General features: G+C 43.3%; 2 protein-coding genes across 6 annotated transcripts in view; one reads left to right on the top strand and one right to left on the bottom strand.

Moving 5' to 3' along the window:
- The window catches only part of RBM17 (RNA binding motif protein 17), a 35,395-nt gene extending 20,223 nt beyond the window's left edge, over positions 1-15,172 (bottom strand). Inside the window, exons 1-3 of one of the 2 annotated variants that reach the window (XM_081091112.1) lie at positions 14,948-15,172; positions 4,454-4,591; positions 1,533-1,649 (exon numbers count right to left, since the gene is read on the bottom strand). In XM_081091112.1, the coding sequence (XP_080947238.1) occupies positions 1,533-1,649; positions 4,454-4,576 (240 nt within the window). In that variant the 5' untranslated portion in view covers positions 4,577-4,591; positions 14,948-15,172. Of the gene's footprint in view, positions 1-1,532; positions 1,650-4,453; positions 4,592-14,110; positions 14,907-14,947 lie in introns of those variants that run through there. The other variant, XM_081091113.1, reaches the window with a different exon arrangement.
- Positions 15,173-23,634: 8,462 nt separating this feature from the next.
- Positions 23,635-25,279, top strand: part of PRPF18 (pre-mRNA processing factor 18) — a 35,651-nt gene continuing 34,006 nt past the window's right edge. For all 4 annotated transcript variants that reach the window (XM_081099034.1, XM_081099032.1, XM_081099033.1 and 1 more), the window contains exon 1: positions 23,635-23,828. In XM_081099034.1, coding sequence (XP_080955160.1) covers positions 23,763-23,828 — 66 coding nt within the window. In that variant the 5' untranslated portion in view covers positions 23,635-23,762. The remainder of the gene's footprint in view (positions 23,829-25,279) is intronic.

The following is a 25,279-nucleotide window of genomic DNA, read 5'->3' as shown; positions in this document are numbered from 1 at the left end:
TATTATTTAAAAAATTGGTTATGAACTCTGGGCAGGTAGCACAGTTGGTTAGAGCAGCTCAATATACCAAGGTTCCTGGTCAGGGCACATACTAGTACAAGAATTAACCAGTGAATGTATAAATAAGTAGAACAACAAATCAGTATTTCTCTCTCTCTCCCTCCCTCTCTCTAAAATAAAAAAATAAATTTAAAAACTACTAAAACTAAAAAAAAGTTAAAACTGGTTATGAAAACTACATAACATAAAAAATGCTTATTGATTAGATTTTGGGGGGTGGAAACAATATTATAGGTTCTAGACTCAATATACAATAACAGAAGATGATGAATCAGCTTTTGAGTAGATACAGCTAGAAAAACTTAGGTGCTGAGTTTGTGGGAAAAAATGTTAAATGACTAAGAACTGCCCCCCCCCAAAGCATCTCCACTGTGGGGTGCCGGTCCCTCTATACAGACTATTAGCCTGTAGTATCAGTTCTTCCAGCCAAGAAATCCTACCAAGAGCTTCAGCTGTGCTGTGCCTGAGAATAAAAGCAAGTGGAGGAGCAAGAGAATTCCAAACCAGAACAGTCAAAACTGTGAGGAGGATGAGAAACTAAATAAAGAAGGGAAGGGGCATGCAGCTGGAACTGTGTCCTTTCCGGGGGGAGGGGGTAGGAAGGGTACCTTGCTAAGAAATAGTCAGCAATAACAGCATATTCTATCATTAATCTTTGCCATTTCTCATCAAGCAACCTGTGCACCTAGTATGTTTAAACTACTGCAGTCATATTACTTGAATGCCATCTATAAAAGAATAAATGTGCATATATCTAAAGAGTGGGTGTAATTTTAACTATATATTATGTTTAATTCATTTGCCCCCCATTTTGTATAGTTTTAACTATGATTTGGAATTATCCTTTTTCAGATCTTCCTCATCCTCACTTAACCCATTTACAGAGCTGTACATGTCTGTTTCTTAGTTTTTAAGCTTATGCAAAATTACTGGGATAATAAAGGGCAGTAGAGTTGTCCTTATTGTAATCCACAACAAAACAATGAATACTAATATTCTTTATGATAGCAAAAATTGGGGGGGGGGGGGAGAGAACTACATATCTAGCATTAAGAAAATTAACTACAGTAGACCCTTCACAAGGGAATACAGTAAAGCCATTAATATGAACATATAGTCCTATACTTTTTTACAGAGATGGACAGTCCCAATATATTAAGCAAAATAAGCAAATTAGAAAACAGTAGGTAGAAGAGGCACAGAATGGGAAGATATTCCAAAATCTAAAGTTTTTAACTTCTGGGTAGGATTGAAGTCATTTATTTTTCTTTTTGCATATCTCTAGTTTCTGATTTTTCTATAATAAACTATTTTATTTCAAATAGCTAAATGTTTTAAACTTGATAAGACACAGGTAAAAACTAAGTTGAAAATGATATTGACTAGGCTGCAAAGGTCTATCGAAGAGACTGTGTCCAGCGTGACATATGCATGAAATAAGACATACAGTTAGCAGGAAAGGACGGGCTTACCTTTAGGCCAGCTGCTACGTGAGGCGGGGTGTCCACAATCTGCCGGTCATCTGAAGAGCCGCCTCGCTTTAGGTCAATTACCGGGGCAAGGACTGTACTTTGTTTTGTTCTCTGGCTCTAAAATCATTGAAAAACAAAGAGAGTTTACTGAGGCTTCAAATAAAAATTCATTCTATTTATAACAAAGTTTTTTTGAGGGGTTGGGGGAGTCTTTGTAATGAACCTTTCGGATACAAAAAAATCATAATCTTAAACTAGCCTTTTAATTCTATTATTATTATAACCACATACTGGTTTCATTGGCTTTTTTTTTTTTTTTTTTTTTACACAAAACAAATTTTCCCCACTGTAAAAGACTTATAGTAAACTTTGTCAGTTTTATTTAAGTTTGCATGTGAAATCATCTCTACAATGGATTCTCCTTTGACCAGGAGGGCAAATCTATAACAGCATATTATGCATTGACTAGTGTGGATCTTTCACAAGGAATGGATATTTTTTTATATCCTGGGCAAAACAGGAGAGTTTTTTCCCCTACCAATAGAATATAAAATCTTGTCCTACCTGGTTTATTTTGAACCTACAGAAAAAAAATTTTTTTCTAAAGAAAACATGATCATTCATATACCATCAACCATTGTTAATATTTTATCATATTGTTTTACCTTATACCTGTATTTTATGTTGAACAATCTGAAGAAAATTTGAAGACACCAGGACACTATCCTTAATCAGCTAAAATTATGAACATCCTTTTATATAACCACAACACTATTACCAGCCCAAATAAAATCAATAATACCCTGTATCAATTCCTATCCAATTCATACTCAGGTTTTCCAAGCTAACCCCCAAATGTCTTCTAAATAGTTGATTTTATTTTGAACCAGGATCCTACCAAAAGTCCACAATGCATTTGGTTTTTAAGTCTTCTGATTTAGGAAAATCCTCCCTCCTTGCTGTCATTGCTATAATCATCATTTTTGTCTCCTCTTTTTCTTCTGACACTGTCTTGTAAAATGCTGCACATTTTAAGATCTGTTTGATAAATTCCTGGTGGTGTAGTTTCACTTATTCATCTATGCCCTACAATTATTGAAAACTAAGTTAAATCTTGATTAGGTTAGAGCAGTGCTCTTTGGCAAAAATACGTCATAGGTGAGGTGGTGTGCTTTATGCTACATCACCCCAGCAGGCACACAACTCAGGTTGTCTGTTAATAATGCTAATCATGACCAGATGGGTACAGAGGTGTCTATTTGATCTTTTGGTTAGAAAGGTTTAAGTTCCCTCTTCCTTTGCAATTTTAAAGTGTTATACATTTTCATTGTTATCAATCACTATTAAAGGCTAAAAATAAGCCACCATCTCTCTTGAATTTAACATGACTTATTATTTCAAGCAAATAAATTTAATCCAATCAATAAGTTACAATTCACAAGGTAAAAACCAAAGTTTAAAGGGCAATGGAGGACAGCGGTATCAGAATCATACATTTTTCTATTTGATATATGTTTTTAAAATGGAGATACAGATGGAACCACAATTCCAGTCTGTAGGCAACATTTTCTCTACCAAATACCTTTGGTTATGCCAACCTGGTACAGAGTAATTAATTAGTAAATTAAATAGTCTAAGAGAATCAACGAAATGTATCTTCACTTCCCTTAAAGAAAAACACAACATTAATTTCACATAACAATCTCAAAAGATATTAGAAAGTTAGAAATGATTTCATAAGCAACTTTTTATTTTGACCGATTAAAAAATCTATTTGAAATCTTAAGAGATCTCCTGAAGTTAATGTATTTGGGTAAGTGAAAAGATGATAAGCATAAATTAAACAGATACTACAGAAGATGCCTGAGAGTCTAGATTTCATATAAAAACACAATTCCTTGCTTATCAGCACCCAATTCTTTACTTTTTATGTGAGTAAAATAATGGTACAGAAAAATCAGTGTGTTATCCATAAATTTTATTAGCCTTTTTTAATATATTTCTTTTTGGAAGAGTCTATTTTCTAAGTTTTATTTTACTCAAGCTGATTTTTAACCTATATTTATAATTATGCACTGGCTGGATAGAGAAGGTGATCCTAAAGTACTAGGCAGGAAGAAACAAATTATCTAGGATTTTTGATTGGCTACAAGTAATTCACAAAGCTGACAATTTTTAAACTGATAATAAAGAATTATCCCAAGTAGTTTTTAATTTGTACATCTCTAGAATATTTTTACTTCTGCTTTTCTATTTTCTATTCCTAAAAGTATTTGACAGTAACATTTTAATATCAAATATCCAGTGGGCACCTATGTTTTTAATGTTTACATGTTGAATAATTTCAAGGATGCAGCCAACGGCCAACATGTATACAACTAGAACAAAAACAGTGACTCCCACACTACATACACCTGACGCATTCACAACCAATCTGAGCCCTCAGTAACACATACACATTAGAACAGCTTACTAATTACTGCAGAGCTTCCTTTCTCAAAGTGCTGATTCCAAAATACCTACAACAGCAGGAATACTACCAAAAATGCAACTCCCATGGGCCCCAACCTAGAACCAGAATTTACCAGTATATCAGGAATATGGCCAATGAAGCAATATTTTAACCAAATTCTCAGTAATCTTAGACATAATGAAGTCTGAAAACCTGTACCACTGTTGGAAACCGAGTATTGCCTTTCTCCATTGGAATCCCTGAAATAGTTCTATTCCCAGGAATTGTGAAGAGCAAAATGACCCTTAGCTCCTTGTTCTTCTCTACATAGAGCCTCTCTCCCCATAAATGTTTAGCCCTACATAATCAATAAAAAGGCAGCAGAGCAAGCTAAAATCATATTACTCTTAATCTAAGGAGGAACCTGCTCTGTAGACTTTTCTACTTTCACACTGTGGGCTTATCTTACCTTTGCTTGAGTGAGAGCTGCCTTCTTCACCTGAAGCTGAGACTGTAGAAGTTTGAAGTTTTTGGACCAGCCTTCTGTTTTCGAGTCACTGGTCTCCACACCCAGGTCATCATACAGTGACATCTTTTCAGTTTAATGCTGAAAGGCAAGGGAGGGGGGTAAAAAATGCAAAATACAGTAAAGATTTAAAATCTTTTCGTGTTGCCCTGGCCGGTGTGCTCACTGAAGAGTCATGGGTTCAATTCCCAGTCAAGGGCATGTACCTGGGATGCAGATTCAATCCCGGCCCCAGTTGAGGCACCATTTTCAAGGAATTGTAGAGGTAAAATGTATTTAAAGAGATCTCCTAGCCCAGAAACCTTCGAGGACAAAAGCCAAGACATCTGATATCACTAATAAGCGTACTTTCTAATATGCCTATATTATTTTAAAAGTAAACTTCTATAATTAATAAGATCATGTGGTCACGGAATTCATGTGAAATCAGTCTGTTCTACAGCATATAATGAGTTAAAGATGAAAGGTTCCAGGTTCAGGACATTATTAATTACATATATATAATTTAAAAAATTCTATTTGGTCTCAATAGCAAAAAGTAGAAACCTCCCCAAAACACTAGGTTCACTTAGCACAATTAGTTACCCTTTTATAGAGAAAAAATTTAAACATATGCCTAGAAATTAAAAAAACACAGAAATGATCTCACAGAAGTAGGTTAACCAAATAATGTATTTTATTATTGCTTGTTAAGGGAAGTGGAGAGAGTTAGATCTTAAATATCCTGACTTCCTCATGACATTGGTTACAAAGAGAGAATCAATCTACATGTGAATGATCAATACACAATATCCCTGCGGGATAGAGGAATACAAGATTACAACAAAAATGAAGACAACAATGGTTGCCCTAGCTGGTCTGGCTCGTGGATAGAGCATCAGCCTGCAGACTGGTTCGATTTTGGTCAAGGGTACATGCCTGGGTCGCCAGCTCTATCCTCAGTAGGGGGCATGCAGGAGGCAGCCGATCAATGATTCTCTCATCATTGATGTTTCTCTCTCTCTCTCCCTTCCCCTTCCTCTCTGAAATCAATAAAATAATATTTTTAAAAAAGAAGACAACAATGGTTAACATTTATTAAACCTTATCTGGCCAGTGTGGTTGTAAATGCAGTATTTGCTGAGGAAGCCTAGCACTAGGTTAGAGATGGGGAACTGGGTGAGACTTCAGGAGATAAATCTGCCCCACGTCATTTCAAACCCAGTCAGGTGAACACCACAGCCCTTGCAAGTACTAGTAAACCCCTACTGCCAACTTTAAAAAACCCTTAACATTCTGAAACCCAAAACATGACCCACTTCTCAAAATAAGACATAATCTTCGTCAAACGGAAAAGAATTTTTTAAAAATCTCTAAATTGCAAATAAATGCTTAGCACAGGTAGCTTCCAATTTATGAACACATCCAAAAGTCTGTCAGTTTCCAGGTCCAGACAGCATTTTGCCATAAAAATTGTGTTATACAAAACTTGTTCTGCCTGCGTCTGTGTCTCAGGAAGAGGAGGAGACATAGATAAGAAGGAAATTCCCCCCAGGGTTATGTCTGGCTCAGGGCAAAAGTTTCTCTCAGGCGTATGCTTACTTCTCTACCTTTCTATGACAGGTATTCTAAGGCCCTGCTGCCCCAACACTTTAGCTGACCTTGGTTTCACTTTGTGTGGAGTGGGAGGTGACAGGAGTGGATACCAACTTTATTCCCTAAGAATAGCTGTTCTGGTTTTGAGGACTGTAGCTCTCTGCCTGGAAGTCAGTGCCCCACTACACTGTTGCTTCTTAATATCCAAACCCTCAGATTACCTAAAAGCTCTGTTTTAATTTCTTAATGAAAAGGCCCCAAGGTAGCACAGAAGCAGGATGAATAAAAGCAGGGTCCAGGGTACTGGTGGCTGCTCCAATCAATGACCTACATTAAGGCTTCTGTGACAACTCACCAGCTTAGCTGACAGAAGCACGTACAATTTCCTAGAGAGCACATCCGACAGGGAAATGACCAGTGCCTTCAGTGCCAGACACAGTGAACATTTTATTCAGGAACCTGGCAATGCCTTGTTACATTACACTTGAGTCACTAAAACTAAATGAAGAAAAAGTAATGAACTCCATTTCTTAATTTAGTATGACTGAAATACAACCTTGCCTTCAAAGCTTTAGAGGGAATCCTCCTGGAGCCTACTTCCCCCTAGCCTACTTGGTATTCAGAACTAATCATTCTTATCTAAATTAAAATTTAGACAAGATATCCTTAAACTTTAAATTTAATGTGGAAAAACTCAGAGCAACAGCAAGAAAAAAAAAATGCTGAGTGCTGAATGTCCGGCTTAATATTGTGATTCTCAAAAAAATGTACTTCAGCCCTAGATGGTTTGGCTCAGTGGATAGAATGTTGGCCTGCGGACTGAAGGGTCCCAGATTTGATTCCGGTCGAGGGCACATGCCTGGGTTGCAGGCTTGATTCCCAGTAGGGCGTGTGCAGGAGGCAACCAATCAATGATTCTCTCTCATCACTGATGTTTCTCTCTCTCTCTCTCCCTCTCCCTTCCTTTGATAAAGCACACACACAATGTACTTCAGAAATGACCATGTATCTTTCTTCTATTCTACTTTAATTTTTTGAGCCCTCTTCATCCAATTGGTCATCAAACCAAAGCCTAGTAAAAACCATGGGTTCATTTTTTCTGTCTTTATTCTTATAAAGACAAGGGAAGACTATCACATTCTGGGAAACAAACTTAAAAGAAGCTTTCTGGAAAATTACAAACATAAAGACAAATTTTTATGATCAAAATTGGTTTGCAACCCAAACTCTATTTTTTCTAATATCTATACTAATAAAAGGTTAATATGCTAATCAGACCACATGTCTTCCGGACATCCTTCCAGACAAAGCCATGGTGGCGGGGATGAGGCAGAGGCAGTTAGGGGCGATCAGGCCAGCAGGGGAGAGCAGTTAGGAGGATCAAGCCGACAGGGGGGAGTAGTTAGGGGGATCAGGTCAGCAGGGGAGAGCAGTTAGGGGGATCAGGCCGACAGGGGGGAGTAGTTAGGGGGATCAGGTCAGCAGGGGAGAGCAGTTAGGGGGATCAGGCCGGCAGGGGAGAGCAGATAGGGGGATCAGGTCGGCAGGGGAGAGCAGTTAGGGGGATCAGGCTGGCAGGGGAGAGCAGTTAGGGGGATCAGGTCAGCAGGGGAGAGCAGTTAGGGGGATCAGGCCGGCAGGCAGGTGAGCAGTTAGGAGCCAGCGGTCCCGAATTGCGAGAGGCAGCTCGACATCCCCCAAGGGGTCCCAGATTGGAGAGGGTGCAGGCCAGGTTGAGGGACCACCCCGCCTCCATGCATGAATTTTGTGCACCGGGCCTCTAATCTCTTCAAAAAAAAACTTGAGAACTTCATGAGATAAGGTATTTACAAATGGAAATAGGTTAACCAAATGCCCACTAAACTATGAAGGGGAAAGATTAGCTTCATTCTTTTTAGCATCTCCAATTTCTGGCACAGAGTAGGCATTTAATAAATATTTGTTGAAATATTAATATTCAAATAAAAGTCTATTTAGCCACATTAATCAGCAGTGAAACCACACAATGCCCACAAATCCCACTAGAAAGAGTAGGTAGGCAAAAGGTTCTGGAGATGGATGGTGATAATGATCACACAACGTGAATGTACTTAATGCCACAGTACTATGCTTTAATTTAAACATGGTGGAAAGAGGAAAATTTTATGATATATATATATATACATACACACACACACATATATATGTATATGTGTATATATATATATGTATAACTACAATTTTTTTTTTTTAAAAAAAGGACTAGGTAAAAGGGAGGAAGAAGCCACACTGAAGAGGGGGTGTGAAATAACAGACTTGTTTAACTCTCATGCATCTTCCAACCTGGAAGAATAATCTCTCATAGAATTATTTCCCCAAATTTTAGAATTAAAAAAAGAAAATCACGCTGTGTAGAGCAGCAGTAGCCGACTGGTGGTCTGTGGACTACTGGTGGTCTGTGAGGTCCAAAAGGTTGGCAACCACTGGTGTAGAGGATCTCTGCCACCAAACAAGTTCTTTCATCTGAAAATCCAATATTTAACAAGGATTTCAGGGCTGAATTAATAAAGTTTCATGAGATCATACTTCCTCTGTCTCTATTTCTAAATTGAAGATGGTCTGTTGACAATTCTATTTGATTCACCTTTATGTGCAAGCTTCAGAAATCACTACGCAGCAAAATCTTACATTAAAGTTCCTTGCTTCTATTCTCAAAACCTTCAAAAACACACTTTAAATATTAGAAACTGATGTCATCTTAGCATCATCTCCTAGTTTCTGCAATGAAGTGTTTATAAATCAGATATCAGCATCACAGTAAATGCAGAAGGGCTTTCTTGTTTATACTAGATTTCAAATCTACAGGATTGCCCTAGGCCAGGGGTGGGCAAACTTTTTGACTCGAGGGCCACAATGGGTTCTTAAACTGGACCGGAGGGCCGGAACAAAAGCATGGATGGTGTGTTTGTGTGAACTAATATAAATTCAAAGTAAACATCATTATATAAAAGGGTACGGTCTTTTTTTTTTTTTTAGTTTTATTCATTTCAAACGGGCCGGATCCGGCCCGCGGGCCGCAGTTTGCCCACAGCTGCCCTAGATCCACAGTTTGGCTCAGTGGATAGTGTGTTGGCCTGCAGACTGAAGGGTCCCGGGTTCGATTCCAGTCAAGGGCACATGCCCGGGTTGTGGGCTCAATTCACAGTAGGGTGTGTGAAAGAGGCAGCTGATCAATGATTCTCTCTCATCATTTATGTTTCTATCTGTCCCTTCCTCTCTGAAATCAATAAAAATATGTTTTAAAAAAATAAAACCAACAAATCTACCAGACTGCATTATTCACAGCAACAACACATTCATCATCCATCCACGCATGTATGGCCTGCTTTAATTAATTACTGTATTGCTACAAGCAGCAGTGACTTTACCATCCAAAACAAGATACAGGATTTGAACAAGAACCTACACTCAACCACTATGAACCTCACCCCCTAATCCCATTCCAGTGATTTCCCTGGCCCCGGGGTGAGCAGCAATCTGAATCCCATTCTCATTAATTCCTTGCTTTCCTTCATGTAACTTTTTTTTACATAGCTTTATTGCATCTATTCATTAAGAGGTGTGTATACTTTTTTAAACTTTAGGTATTTTAAGTACTTATACAAAACTAGAGGCCCGGTGCATGACATTCGTGCACTAGGGGGGTGGGGGTCCCTCGCAGTCTGGGAGCCCACGGGGGATGTCTGACGGCTTAAGCTGTGAGCCCAGGTTCTGGCTGAGTGGTGCTCCCCCTGTGAGAGCACACTGACTACCAGGGGACAGCTCCTGCATTGAGCGTCTGCCCCCAAGTGGTCAGTGAGCATCATAGCAACCAGTTGTTCTGCCGTCGAGCTGAAACCGGCTCTCCAACATCCCCTGAGGGGTCCTGGATTGCAAGAGGGCATAGGCCAGGCCAAGGGACACTACCAGTGCACGACTGGGGCCGGGGAGGGACACAGGAGGTTGGCCAGCCAGGGAGAGACCACGAGAGGGCTCCAGGGCATGCCTGGCCTGTCTCACTCAGTCCCAATCAGCCAGACCCCAGCAGCAAGCTAACCTACCAGTCAGAGCATCTGCCTCCTGGTGGTCAATGCACGTCATAGCAACTGATTGACAGTCAACTGTCTGCACCCCGGTGGTCAGTGCACATCATAGCGAGCAGTTGCACAACTTTAGCATATCATAAGCATATTATGCTTTGAGTGGTTGAATGGCTGACCAGATGACCGAATGCTTAGCATATAAGGCTTTTATTATATAGGATATCATAGTTGATTTGTGATAGGATATGATTTCTGCCACTGAATGTAACAAATGCATTGACAGACAGCCAGGACCCGAACTTATTTCAAGCTGAGATGTTAACTCAGATGATATAACACATTTACTTCATGAAGTCTTGTGCCAGGAAATAAAACAGCAGCACTTTCTAACATTTGTATATACCTTAAAGGAGCCAGGATCAAATGCAAATACCGAGAACTGATTTTTACAACTTAATATACCTATTTACTTCTTTTTTAATTGTAACATCACCTTTTGGTCAACATATCTTTCACATATGCTCCATTTAAGAACAAACACAGTTAACATGGCTCTGCTAGAACAGTGACTTTCAAGATTCTACCTAAGCTGGCAAACTATGTTTGTTAAAAATGCCCTACTGGCAGAAAAAGAACATGGAAGAAGTTTTCTCCGAAGTATCCCACCTATTTACCTTTCAAGAGCATCTTGGAAGCCTTTGGTGACTACTACTGATACATAAAACTATCTCCAAATATTTTTTGTTAAAAAAAAAAAAAAAAAGCCGAAACCGGTTTGGCTCAGTGGATAGAGCGTCGGCCTGCGGACTGAAAGGTCCCAGGTTCGATTCCGGTCAAGGGCATGTACATGGGTTGCGGGCACATCCCCAGTAGGAGATGCGCAGGAGGCAGCTGATCGATGTTTCTCTCTTATCGATGTTTCTTCCTCTCTGTAAAAAATCAATAAAAATATATTTAAAAAGAAAAAGATGTTTTATTGATTTTTAGAGAGGGAGGAAGGAAGAAGGAGAGATAGAAACATCAATGATGAGAGAGAATCACTGATCGGCTGCCTTCTGTTTGCCCCGTACTGGGGATCAAGCCCACAACCCAGGCATGTGTCCTGACTGGGAATCGAACCAGTGACCTCCTGGTTCATGGATTGATGCTCAATCATTGAGTAACACTGGTTGGGCACTATCTCCAATTTGTTTCCCCTGAACATAGTTGGATCAGGGCAACTTTTACATGTTATGCCTCAAGTAAGGGCTGTTTTTCATCCTTGTATCTCTATTTTAGTACCATGTTTGGAAAATTGTAAGTGCTTTACAAATATTTTCTAATTATACCCGTGAATGGATGAAAAAGTGCTAATGTACCTACTTAAATCACATTATTATGAAAGAACTAGAGGCCCGGTGCAGGAAATTCGTGCACTGGAGAGGGCAGATCCCTCAGCCCAGCCTGTGCCCTCTTGCAGTCCAGGACACCACAGGGGATGTCCACCTGCCAGCTTAGGCCTACTCCCCGGAGTCCGGGACCCCTTGCTCCTTACCGACCGCCTGCTTGCTGCTCCTTACCACTTGGCTCGCTCCTCCTTAGTGCTGGTGTGAAGGCAGGAGAAGCTCCCACCACCACCGCTGTGCTCGCCAGCCGTGAGCCCAGCTTCTGGCTGAGTGGCACTCGCCCTGTGGGAGCGCACTGACCACCAGGGGCCAGCTCCTGCGTTGAGTGTCTGCCCCCTGGTGGTCAGTGCCCATCACAGCGACCAATTGTTCCACCGTTTGGTTGGTTTGCATATTAGGCTTTTATTATATAGGATAAGATCTGCAGATCTGTCTTTTCAGGATATTAACTTATGGTAAGTGGTATTTGATATAAGTGGTAAATTTTAAATAGTATACTATAATTAATGGGACAAAAAAATACTACAACCATACAACTAATAATAAATCAAGGTCTGAGTTCTGAGCACCTCAAGAAGCAAGCTTGGTAAGAGGCCTTTTTATCACTAAATAGATACTCAGGTACCATGAAGGGGAAATGAAGTCTGAAGAATATGGAAAGTATATTCCGACTGAAAGGAATAGGAGGTGCAATGGACATTGATGTCCACAAAAAAATAGGTAATACAAAGCATCTGCCTCATAGAGTTACAATGACTTTTTAAAGAATTTTAAAATTTCACTATACCCCCACATCTGATACCCTTGTTACAGTTTAATATTCCCATTAATTTTCAGACTCGATTATTACCAAAATAACATAGGCTGGAGTGTATTCCAAACAAAGTCCATGAGAGTCATCTGTAAGTTAGGTGTATAATAGAACATCCTTCACAATTTACTATTATGAAAGACTAGAGGGATTACTAGCTCTGGATCATCTGTTCCACGGAGATAATTTAAAATAAACCAGGTAAGTTCTGTCCGGTATGGCTCAGTTGGCAGACCATCAAACTGTGCACCAATTCCCAGTCAGGGCACATGCCCAGGTTGCCAGTTCAATCTCCAGTTGGTGGGTATGGGGAACAACCAATTGATGTTTCTCTCTAATATAAAAAACACATTTAAAAGAACAACAAACCAGGTAAAAAGAAATCCACTTGCCCTGGCCAGGTAGCTCAGCTGGTTAAAGCATCATTCTGATATGCCAAAACAATATGCCAAAACTTGGCATATCAGAACAATGCTTTAACCAACTGAGCTACTTGGCCAAGGCAAGTGGATTTCATTGTTCCCAGAAAATACACAACCAATGAATGCATAAATAAGTGGAACAACAAATCGATGTTTCTCCCTCTCCCCTTCCTCTTTCTAAAAATTAAAAAAAAAACAACCACCACGAAATCCACTTTATAAAGTTACATTTGGGAACACACATAAAAATGCTCCCCCAATTCTTATCTATAATATCTATAATAATAAAAGCATAATATGCTAATTAGGCTGAACATCCTTCCAGACAAAGCCGGAGCTACGAGGGAAGCCCGGGTCCCCGCTGTCAGACGGAAGCCGGTGGTGCCACCAGCCAGGGGAAGGAAGGCCTACTCTTGCACAAATTTCATGCATCAGGCCTCTAGTTTTCCATAAAAGCTATCCTCAGTCATCAGAGCGCTTCACAATCAGAATAGCTCTTCACTGTTAACACTTGTATTACACCAGGTTATATTTCTGTCTATCTCACAATCTGTTCTAAACTGTACAGCTTGCAGCACATTCCTTATTTTTAAAAAATCTGTTTTTATTGATTTTAGAGAGGGAGAGGGAGAAACATCAATGATGAGAGAGAATCATCCACTGGCTGCCTCCTGCACACCCCTATTGGGGATCAAGCCCTGACCAGGAATGAAACTGTGACCTCCTGGTTCACCCGCCCAGGCTCAACCACTGAGCAACACCAGACAGGCTGCAACACATATCTTTTTTATTCTTTTTCTTTAAATAGACTTTTTTTTTATTATTGATTCCAGAGAGGAAGGGAGAGGGAGAGATAGAAATATCAATGAGGAGAGAGAATCCTTGACTGGTTGCCTCCGGCAGGCCCCCCAGTGGAAACTGAGCCCACAACACGGGCATGTGCTCTTGACGGGAATCGAACCTGGGACCCTTCAGGCTGTCGCTCTATCCACTGAGCCAAACCGGCTAGGGCTGCAACACATTTGATAAAATTCTAAAAATAAAACACACTCCACTTTAAGTTACTAATTTATTACCCCATATTCCCTGAATATCCTTATAGCCAAAATGTCTGCAACCTTTATCCCATAAAAACGTGGAAACTGAGTTGCATCCTTTAAAAACTCCACCTGCTGCTGGGAGATACGGTCTTCCTCGACCTGCATATATGCACATTTTGCCCTTATCCAGAACGCATTTTCCATCCATTCGCCTGGTTCTAGCAATTAGTACCCTAAGGCTTCTCCTAGACCTAGAACCTTTTAATCCGACCTGATTACCTCTCCTCAACCCTCTCTCGGCCTTACCGGAAGCTCCCAGAATGCACGGTGGTGCCTCTGGTAGCAGAAGCTACCTTGACACTCCTTTCCTCTGCGGGACACCTTTCCCCATCTTGCAGGTCCAACAACAAAACCCCTCCAAGACTCAGTTACAAGCATCACTCCCTCTCCAGTCCAGGCATGGGTTTATGACTGTTTCCCTGGAGACCGAACTCCGAGAGCAGGGGTAGAATCGTATTCATCTTGCAACTGCTGTTCATAACACATGGTCTGGGCAAGAGGTGACGCTTAAGACAAGCTGGCAGCTTGAACATGACGCTAAAACACCAGCTTTGAAAGCACACAGACGGAGGTAACACCGGAGTCGCTCTTCTTGCCAGGAAACCCCTCGTCTCCGCGGGGTATGACCGGTGGGGTCCACGGCCCAGGAGGGGAAAAGCTTCTCTCCGTTCCACCCCCGGCTCAGAGGCAGCCAGTGCGCTGGGCCACAGGGGACACGGGCCCGGCCACCGGGGACCCGGCAACTTTTCCGACACACGATCAACGGCGGGGAGCGAAAAACGTCCTCGGGTCCAAGGCAGACGGAGACAGACAGACGGTGAAAGAATGGCGAGCAGAGAGGAAGAGCCCGAGGCAGATAAAGGAAAGCGGCGGCGGGCGCGCAGGAAACGGAGGGGCCGGGGCGGGGGGCCGCCTGGAGTCCGAGGGCGCCGGCGGCTCCGGGGACCGACCGGCCCGGGACCTCCCGCCCCACTGCGACGCGGCCTAAAGCCGCGGTCTCCCGTCCAAATGCCCCCGCGGAGGCGCTCCCGCCCCGCCTCCCGCCAGGCTTCCCGTCCCGGTGCCCCCCGGGGCGCCACTTACCCGGTCCGCCAGGCCGACCCTCCCCATGGGCCGCAGCGGCGCACCAAGGCCCAGGCGCTGCGCTGAGGGCAGGCTGGGCGCACTCGGCGTCAGCCCCGTGACGGCCCGGACCGCAGCCGGCGCCAACCCCGACGCGGAGTCCGCAGGGCGCGTGCGGGCGCGGGGTCAGGAAGGGAGCGGCAGGCAGAGAGGCACTCACTTTCGCCGCACTCGCCTGGCCACGGCGCCCCCTCCCGGCGGGAGGGCCGCACTGCATCCCCGTTCAGCAGGTGTTGTTTTCTGCCAGGAGGTGTCACAGTGATGCAATTTGTGAAATTTCAGACTCCCAGGAGAGCTTTGCAGTGACGCCAGATGCTGAGGAGGAGAAGTGGTCCAGGGCAGCAGAGATCGTCCTTGGGAGCCAACTGTGTTGTAATAGAAGGGAAAGGGAGACTCCCTCCCAGCCCTTCGTTCTCATTCATTCAACACCATTCCTCTATATGCACAATGCTGAACATTAGTCACCGCAGGCGGAATAAATGGGAAAACTGCTAGAAAAGAAACGATAACAAGCATTGAATTAACTGTACGACTAAGGAAACACTAGATATGGAGTTTAAGGTTGCATAAATATAATAAACCTCACAATTGAAAAACGATATAACAAATTTGAGAGGAAAAGAGGAAATGGGATTTTGCGTAATTACGATTTTCATATAAGAAAATTCTAAATAAAATATTTGTACTGCATTTGGACAGAAATCCTCAGTCCTATAATAATGTTATTCCCAGTGCTTCAGCACCTCCAGCACCACCATGTGAAGGGGAACATTCTGGCAGTAACACAACATGCTTGGTGGGGACTGGAGTGTTCAGGCTAAACTTTCAAGAACTCCTAAAATGAAGACACTGGGGCAGTGGGGGCTTGCCCGGGGTGGGAATGGTTGAGGGGGAGTCAATTGGGGGAAAAGGAGACATACGCAAAACTTTAGACAATAAAGAAAGAACTCTTAAAATGTTATCAATAAAAAGGATAGGGAAAGTCGTTCTTGAAATATGATATGTTCATTAAACATTTAGGAAATAAAATGGATTTACCGAGAGTTTCTGATAGTTTCTGGCTCTGGGCTTAGAGAGCAAAGAGAAAATGTTTTAACTGAGTCTCCTACCCTCTGATCAAAGCACAGGTGGGTGGGCAAGAGCCCTGAGACAGAGCAGGCAGGAAGCCTCAGGGACGCTCCAAGTGGAATGTGCTGTCCACCGAGCCTCTCCATTTGCTGGACATCTCCAGGTTGCAGGCTGTGACTACCACTGCCCTCCTCCGGCTTGTTTTGTTCATTTCCAAATCACTAAGTCACACGTTGACAGGCAACTCTTTGATTGACAGGCCATAGATGCAGTCACCTTCATTGGGGGGGAATTTTCTAGTTCAGTTTTCAGGAGGAAATCTTTTTTCCTTCTCATCTCTGAATATACTAGTATTAGAGACATCATTCTTCCACGTCTTGTCCAAGGAAACTAAAATTACTTTCAGTTTACAAATCGGAATATGAGGATTAATGAGGTGGAGGACTGTAACCCAGGATATGCAATTAGAAGGAAGGATAAACAAACTGTGGAGATTCAGAAGAGGGACAGAGGCACAGGGACAATCTTGTCCTGGCTGGAGAGCAAACATACCTAGTGACACCTAGTGAAACAAGTTGTATGCTTTTTCACCAGCAGTGCTCAGCATCCTGGAGGGAGGAGGGAAGAAAGTAGATGGTAGAATCAGTAAAAAACTAGAAATTAGCAAGGCAGATGTTCTAGAAAGAAAAGAGATGCTTAGGCTGGCAGGAAGTGGCTAGAATGAAACACATCGCATACAGACAGACAGAGGCTTAGGAGGACCAGGAAGAGTGAAAATGAATGAGTGGCCACACACTGGGAAGAAAACATTTTAGTTAAGATGACATTTTGACCAAAATTATCCTATATAATAAAGAGGTAATATGCAAATTAACCCTCACGCCCTCACAAGATGGCTGCCTACAACCAGGCTGGCAGGGGGGTTAGTGAGGGATGACCAAATGACTGAACAAGCAGGCTGTGTGGGGCGACCAGGCCAGCAGGGGGGTCGTGAGGGGCGACCAGGCCGGTGGGGAAGGCAGTTGAGGGCGACCAGGCCAGCAGAGAGGGCAGTTGGGGGTGACCAGGCTGGCAGGGGGGGCAGTTAGGAGTGACCAGGCTGACAGGGAGAGGGCAGTTAGGAGCTACCAGGCCAGCGGGGGACGGAGGGGCAATTAGAGGCGATCAGGCCAGCACGCAGAGGCAGTTAGGGGCGACCAGGCAAGCAGGCAGGTGAGCGATTAGGAGCCAGCGGTCCAGGATTGTGAAAGGGATGTCCGACTGCCGGTTTAGGCCCAATCCCCTGGACGGTGCTCATCTGCACTGATAAATATTCAGGGAAACAGCACCGCACAGTGTGTGGAGATAAAACTTGTTGGACTCTGACCCTGTTGATCTGCAGAGTCTTGACATTTTTACCAGAGTTCAGCATCCTGGCTAGTCAGAGAACAAACCCATGGCTTATAAACACAGCAGGAAATCCTGCAAGCCTGACGGTGGCTATTGTTAAAAATCATGAGTTTAGCCCGACCGGCGTGGCTCAGTGGTTGAGCATCAACCCATGAACCAGGAGGTTGAGGTTTGATTCTGGTCAGGGCATATGCCCAGGTTGTGGGCTCAAGCCCCAGTGGGGGGCATGCAGAAGGCAGCTAATCAATGATGTTTCTATCTCTCCCTCTCCCTTCCTCTCTGAAATCAATAAAGGTATATTTAAAAAAAAAAAAAAGAAAGAAAAAAATCTTGAGTTTAAAATAACCAGTGTGGTTCTGAGCCAAGCGGTCAACTGCACTTGGGAAGGACCAGGGAGACTGGCACACAGGGGACAGCGAGGGCTGTGGAGGAGCAGAGCCTTCGAGCTGAGCTGGACAGGGCACCCGAAGGGGTCCTCAGCCGCTCTCCTGGGCTCTCACCTACCCGAGGTGCACGGATTTCCTAAATGTCTCAGGGCCCCAGTCATCTGTGCCCAGAAAGAATTATTTTTCCCACTGGCGCCACAAATCCCTTTCTTCCCCATTATGAGCTTGTGTCCCCAACCACGCCCTCCCCCCCAAAAAAAAGTCACTGGAAAAAAAAAAGCCCTGGTCGCTCCTAACTGCCCCCCCACCAGCCTGGTGACCCCAAACTGCCCCCTCCCCCACTGGCCTGATCACCTCTTACTGCCCCCCCTGCCAGCCTGGTTGCCCCTCACGACGCCCCCGCTGGCCTGGTCGCCCCACGCAGCCTGCTTGTTCAGTCGTTTGGTTGACCCCCACCCCCCATGCATGAATTTCATGCACTGGACCTCTAGTAATTTGATAAAAAGTGATTACTCCCTGTAACTCTGTGTGTAGTGATATTTCTCACATACCATGAGGAATAATTTTTATTCACTTTTATATAACTCTAAGCAGTTTTACCCATTTTTCAGAATTTTTGTCCACCCCCTACATCTTCTTTCATTCTAAGTTGTCCCCTACGTTATTCCTGCTATAATGTTTACAACAGCAAAAATTTAGAAGCAGAACTAACTAATCACTAACAAAGACAATGAAATTCATTTATTTGGGGTGACAATTTATATGGAAGAATTCCATTTTTGTTTTAAAATTATGTAAATACTAGTGACCCGGTTCATGGATTCGGGCACATTGAAAGGAAATTACTTAGAAGGTGGCCAGCGGGGCAGGACTGGGAGAGATGGGCTGGACACGCCCTAGAGCCAACCTCCCTCGGTCCTTGCCCAGTGTCTGTGGAGTGAGTGGGATTCCCTCCAGCATGTGGGGCCCCTCAGCCTGGCCTGCGGGAATCAGGCCGAAACCAGCTCTCCAATATTCCCCGAGGGGTCCTGGAGTGCAAAAGGGCACTCTGCAAAGTTGCTGTCGTACAGGGTGTGGAACACAAACACAAGTGTGCAGTAAACCAGATTCGGGGGCAACAGTGCCCTAGCAACAACATAACCCATGGCTGAAGGTGGAACTGCGCAGCCCTCGTGAGGATTTGGGTTCCCTCCTCTCTGGTTTTGGGGTGCGTCACCCAAGAACCGCTACTGCCAAGTCACTGCAGCTTGGCAACTCCTGTGTTGGGTGTCTGCCTCCTGGTGGTCAGAGCACATCATAGCGACTGGTCGGATGGCTGGACACTTAGCATATTAGCCTTTTATATATATATAGATTATATATAGAGACTAGAGGCCTGGTGCATGAAATTAGTGCACTGGAGGGGCGGGGGGGTGGGGGAGGTCCCTCAGCCTGGCCTACATCCGCTAGCAGTCTGGGACATCCCTCTCGCAGTCCAGGGCTCTCGCAGGCTGGGACCCCTCACTCCTTACCACCCGCCTGCAGCGGAGGCTGGAAAGGCTCCCGCCACTACCGCTACACTCGCCAGCCATAAGCCCAGCTTCTGGCTGAGGGTGCTCCCCCTGTGGGAACGCACTGACTACCAGGGGGCAGCTCCTGTGTTGAGCGTCTGCCCCCTGGTGGTCAGTGTGCATCATAGTGACCAGTTGTTCTGCTGTTTGGTCAATTTGCATATTAGGGTTTTATTATATAGGATATGCAGGTAAAGTACTTAAGGGTTGTCTGCCAATATGGTTTTCTCCTGATAGGTGGGGTTATTGCAGTTCTACATTTATATTTTTTGCTTATTTGTACTTTTACCCAGTAAAAATTTTAAATATATTTTAATTGATTTCAGAGAGAGGAAGTGACAGGAAGAGAGAGATAGACACATTGATGAGAGAGAGAAACCTCGATGGGCTGCCTCCTGCAGGTCCCCTACTTCAGATCAAGCCTGAAACCCCAGCATGTGTCCTAAGCCACACTGGCCAGGGCTAATATGTTATATTTCAACAGATTGAATCTATAAATAAATATGAGGATCCAGCTATATACTAATAATCTAGACATTAAAAGGGATTTAAAACAAAGTAATTCTTCTTACTAATTTTTTTTTGTTTTGTCAAAAAAATAGTTATAAAAATAGTTATATTAACAAGCATTGGGTGTATTATTGTTATTTTAAAATGGCTCAATACATCTTTTTAAATTTCTCGGTCTTAAATTCTACCAAGAAAAACATTGATCATTATTTGCTTATGACCCACATTAGGGAAAGCTCTTACGATGCTCAAAAATTTTTAAGTGTAAAGGGCATGAGACCAACAAATTTGAGAGTTATTGGATTTTATAGCATTCAAAGGAAAAGGATGGAGTGGGGGTGAGCAGCCCACATGTGTAGAAATGGTACTGTATAGCCTTGTGAATTTTTCCTTCCTTTCCTTCTGAAATGTAAGCAGCACTAAATGGTTTTTGAGTTAAAAAAATACATGCTAAAATATTTTAACAATTTAATTTCTAAAATCAGTTACCGCCACCTAGTGTTATGATACTACATCATCTTTTTCCTTAAAATTTTAAACAAATATCTAAAACAGTATATTTATAATAATATCATGTTATTCAATACAACAAAGTCGCTGTTCATAATTCTTGAGTAATAAATTATTCATATTAGGTCATCAATCACACATTTAGGCATGTAGTTTAGATGATATTATTTTAAAAATGTATTAATCCTGTTTCCTTAAAGTATATATATATTTACAATTTTTATCTGCTTTTGATAGCTAAACTGCATCATCAAGATTGAGTGTCGACCCATAAACCAGGAGGTCTCGGTTTGATTCCTGGTCAGGGCACATTCCTGAGTTGTGGACTTGATCTCCAGTAGGGGCCGTGCCAAGAGGCAGCCGATCAATGATTCCCTCTCATCATTGATATTTATATCTCTTTCTGACTCTCCCTTCCGCTCTCTGAAACCAATAAAAACATATTTTTTTAAAAGTATAGAGGTTAGGCAAAACCGGTTTGGCTCAGCGGATAGAGCGCCGGCCTGCGGACTGAAGGGTCCCGGGTTCGATTCCGGTCAAGGGCATGTGCCTGGGTTGCGGGCACTTCCCCAGTGGGGGATGTGCAGGAGGCGGCTGGTCGATGTTTCTCTCTCATCGATGTTTCTAGCTCTCTATCTCTCTCCCTTCCTCTCTGTAAAAAATCAATAAAATATATTAAAAAAAAAGTATAGAGGTTAATTATTAAAAAAGAATATTTATTATTGTACAAAGTTGTAATTAGAGTGAGAATATAATATTCTCACATATTGTAACTTACTGAATTTATTTATGAGATGTTTCTCAGTAAGTCTAAAAGAAGTTGATTTACATTTGCAGAAAATTCTAGTAATTATATTATTATATTTTAAGATTTTTAGTCTAATTTTTTTCTTAGCCTAGCATTTAAGATTAATCATTATCAGCCTATCAGCCTTTATTTGCTTCAGTCAGTGAAACTGGGTATCCTATATAATAAAGAGGTAATATGCAAATTGACCCTCACACCCTCACATCATCACAAGATGGCTGTCCCCATGCCATCACAAGATGGCTGCCACAAGATGGCCACCCCCACATTGTCACAAGATGGCCGGCAGGGTAGGGCACTTCGGGGTGATCAGGCTTGCAGGGGAGAAGTTAGGTGTCAATCAGGCTGGCAGGGGAGCGGTTAGGGCAGTGATGGTGAACCTATGACATGCATGTCAGAGGTGACACGTGAACTCATTTTTTTGGTTGATTTTTCTTTGTTAAATGGCATTTAAATATATAAAATAAATATCAAAAATATAAATCTTTGTTTTACTATGGTTACAAATATCAAAAAAATTCTACATGTGACATGGCACCAGAGTTAAGTTAGGGTTTTTCAAAATGCTGACACGCCGAGCTCAAAAGGTTCACCATCACTGGGTTAGGGGGTGATCAGGCTGGCAGGCAGAAGCGGTTTGGGGAAACCAGGCAGGCAGGTGAGTGGCTCGGAGCCAGCAGTCCTGGATTGTGAGAGGGATGTCCCACAGGGATCAGGCCTAAACCGGCAGTCGGACATCCCCTGAGGGGTCCCAGATTGGGAGGGTGCAGGCTGGGCTGAGGGACACCCCCTATGCATGAATTTCATGCACCGGGCCCCTCTCTCTCTCTCTCTCTCTCTCTCTCTCTCTCTATATATATATATATATATATATCCCCAAAATGTATACATACACTTTGAATAATTATAAAGGCAGTGTTTATTAAAATACATTTTATTTTCAAAATTGACCTAACAGCTGTTAAAGTATGTATACATTTTTGAGGGGACACCCTTTACATGCAGAACTTTATGTTCCTGAGTTTGTTTGTTTTACAGTCTTCTCCTCCATTCTCAATTATCACTTCTCACTGCTGTCATAGGATGTCTACAGAAGTTCCTCTAGGCTAGGGCCTTCCAAATTTGATGCTCGGAAACCAGATAAGAACAATGACAAGCATAGTGTAGGAATATGGAGCAGTGATTTTCAACCAAGGTGCCACAAGAATTTTTAAAACATGCAGTACCTGACTATTTAGTCAGGCACTGATATCTTTTCCCTTGGATTGTCAAATTAAAAAAATGACAACAGCCAACATAACAATAGCTAACCAATGTGAATGAATCAAAATTATACCTTTTTCTTTGTCAGATTAGCAAAACGTGTGTTTTTGGTGTGCCGCAGAATTTTAGTAATTAGTTCGTGTGTGCCAGGAGATGAAAATCGCTGATATGGAGACAAAGAGGACAAGGGCAAGAGGCAAAAGCGGAGTTGGAAGGGAAGGATCCAATTCAGGGTCTGGTGGAGAGCTCCTTGGACTAGGGCAGTGGTCAGCAAACTGTGGCTCGCGAGCCACACGCGGCTCTTTGGCCCCTTGAGGGTGGCTCTTCCACAAAATACCATGTGCAGGCATGCATGTACAGTGCGATTGAAACTTCGTGGTCCATGCGCAGAAGTCGGTATTTTGTGGAAGAGCCACCCTCAAGGGGCCAAAGAGCCGCATGTGGCTCACGAGCCACAGTTTGCCAACCACTGGACTAGGGGAAGATTTGGGTGTGTGTGTGGGGGGTGTGTGCGTGGAGGGGGCTGGAGAAGATTGCAGGTGGGAGGGGTGATGTGAGCCACAACAGAGGATAAGGGTCATTATGATCAGACTTTACGTGAGGGCTACACTTCCTAGTTCAGAATTTGCTCTCACATCTGTCCTGCTGTGATTTTTCACAGTATTCCTGTGTGGCAGTTAGGGTGGGAAAGACAAATTTACTTCTGAAAAATATTTCAGTGGATGTAATTGGTTAACTTTAGATGGACTTTAACAGGCTAGCAATGAACCCTGCTCTTTTATTTTATATTAATGAGCTGGAAATAGTGTTCAGATTTGTCCTCACTCTCTAGTACATTAATTTTGGCAAGCAGGTAACTTCAGAAACTCTGATATGAACCTCTGGTATAATAAGTAAGGATTTGGTCTTATTGAACATAATTGAGGTCTTCTGCTAGGAGGTTTTTGGGCCTGAACGAGCAGGTATAATATCACCATTAAAACGAAGCGGGTAGACGTCCCCACAATCCAGAAGACTTGTGTCGATTTGTGCGGCTCTAAGGGAACCCTGCGGGCGCGTTGCCCAAGGGCGCCGCTAGGGGCCGCTCCTCCACGGCGGCTCCGTCAACAACGGGCGCCCTGGGTGCTCTCTCTCCGCCCGTCACTCGCCTCAGCTTCCGCCGGAAGCGGCTGCTGTCAGTGAAGCGCCACAGTGTTTGGGCTGCAGTGTTTACTGGCACCGCAGCGCCCGGCCGGGTGAGGCTTGGCCGGAGGAGCCGGAGAGAGGCCCTCCAGCTTAAACCGGGCGACGACATGGACGTTCTGAAGTCGGAGATCCTCCGGAAGCGGCAGCTGGTGGAGGACAGGAACCTGTTGGCGGTGAGGAGCCTGGGGTCGTGGCGCGGGGTGCGTAGGGGGCGCGGCCAGAGGGGAGCCCGGGAGTCGGGACTGGCACTGAGAGGGTTGCGGGAGGCCGGGGGTGAGCGAGAGCCTCCCTCTGGGCCCCCCTCCCTCCCCCGGTTCTCCCCTACACTCCCTACTCGGCAGCCTCCGGAGAAAGTGGGGGAGCGGCAGGAAAACCCAGGATTTTGGCAGAACCCCACCCACATGTGCCCCTCCCTCCCGCGCAGGCTCTCAGCGCCTCGCCGCTCGCCCACCTGTCGGTGTTCTGCGGAGTTCTGCCCCAGTCCTCCTGTCCCTCACCTGTATGGTGCGACTCAGGGTTTGTGCCCAGCTGAAGCCTAGAGGAAGGGCAGACTCAGAATTAGTCTTTTTAAAGTGTTTGATTCCTTCCGACTAGTAAAACCGGTTATTTGTTACATTTTCTGTCCCCCCCGCCCGCAATACACATAGAAAGGTCGGTCTGTCGGTCAGCTCTTCACTGTTGGAGAAACAGGGGAGGAAGAGGAGGAAGATTAGGAACTTCCTTAAGTTGATCTCCATTACTTTGTTGCATAACAATAACTTAGATCATCGGTTCTCAAAGCTTTTGGTTTGAGGACCCCTTTGCACTCTTCCAAATTAGTGAGGATCCCAAAAGGCGTTTGTTTAAGTGTTTATCGGTATTTTACTGTATTACAAATGAAAACGGAGACGCTTTAAAGGTATTTATATGTTAATTCATTGATTATTTGAAAGTATTGGTTCAGAGTTATGCAGATCTTCCAGATGTTGATGACACCATATTTCATTACACCATATTTTTAAAATTACATTATTTAATATCAACAGGGACATCACGAGAAATTTCTTTATGTATTGGACCGCCGTCAAGCTCATGATGGCAGGTCTAAGATCTCCACAATTTTATTTTTCACTTGGAAGCTGGAATTTTATCATAGGCAGCAAATACTGTCAGTTGTTTCCCAGAAGTGGCAGGTTCACTTTTTGGAAGTTAAGTCTGAGTTAGTATAGTTTGTAGATATTCTTTCCTGTGAAAATGATATTCCACGATAAAAGCAGCGGGTTTAGCTTGCAGTTTAATCACGCAAGTGCTTTCTTGTCATACTTCCGTAGAAAGGAGAAGTGCTTTAGGGATACTTGCCAAGGCACCTGGAGACTTACCATTGCCTTTCACCCTCAGTACAGATGACCACAGAAGGTACAGACAGGGAAACAGTACCTTAGTATTGAAAATAGTTGACTTCACAGACTCTCAAAGGATCTTCAGGATCCCGGGGGTCTGAGGACCACACTTCAAGAATATCTGCTTAGGTCCTTGGATGGAATGTAGTATTAATATATATGATGTAGTGTAAGTTGGAATTGTTTGGTGGATGAAACTTTAAAAATACTTAGCAATATAGAGCTCCTTAAATAGAATATTATTT

The sequence above is a fragment of the Myotis nattereri genome (assembly GCF_964212035.1).
Source record: "Myotis nattereri genome assembly, chromosome: 1".
Classification (NCBI taxonomy): domain Eukaryota; kingdom Metazoa; phylum Chordata; class Mammalia; order Chiroptera; family Vespertilionidae; genus Myotis; species Myotis nattereri.
The sequence above is the reverse complement of the archived record's forward strand: the minus strand, read 5'-3'. Positions and strand labels throughout refer to the sequence as shown.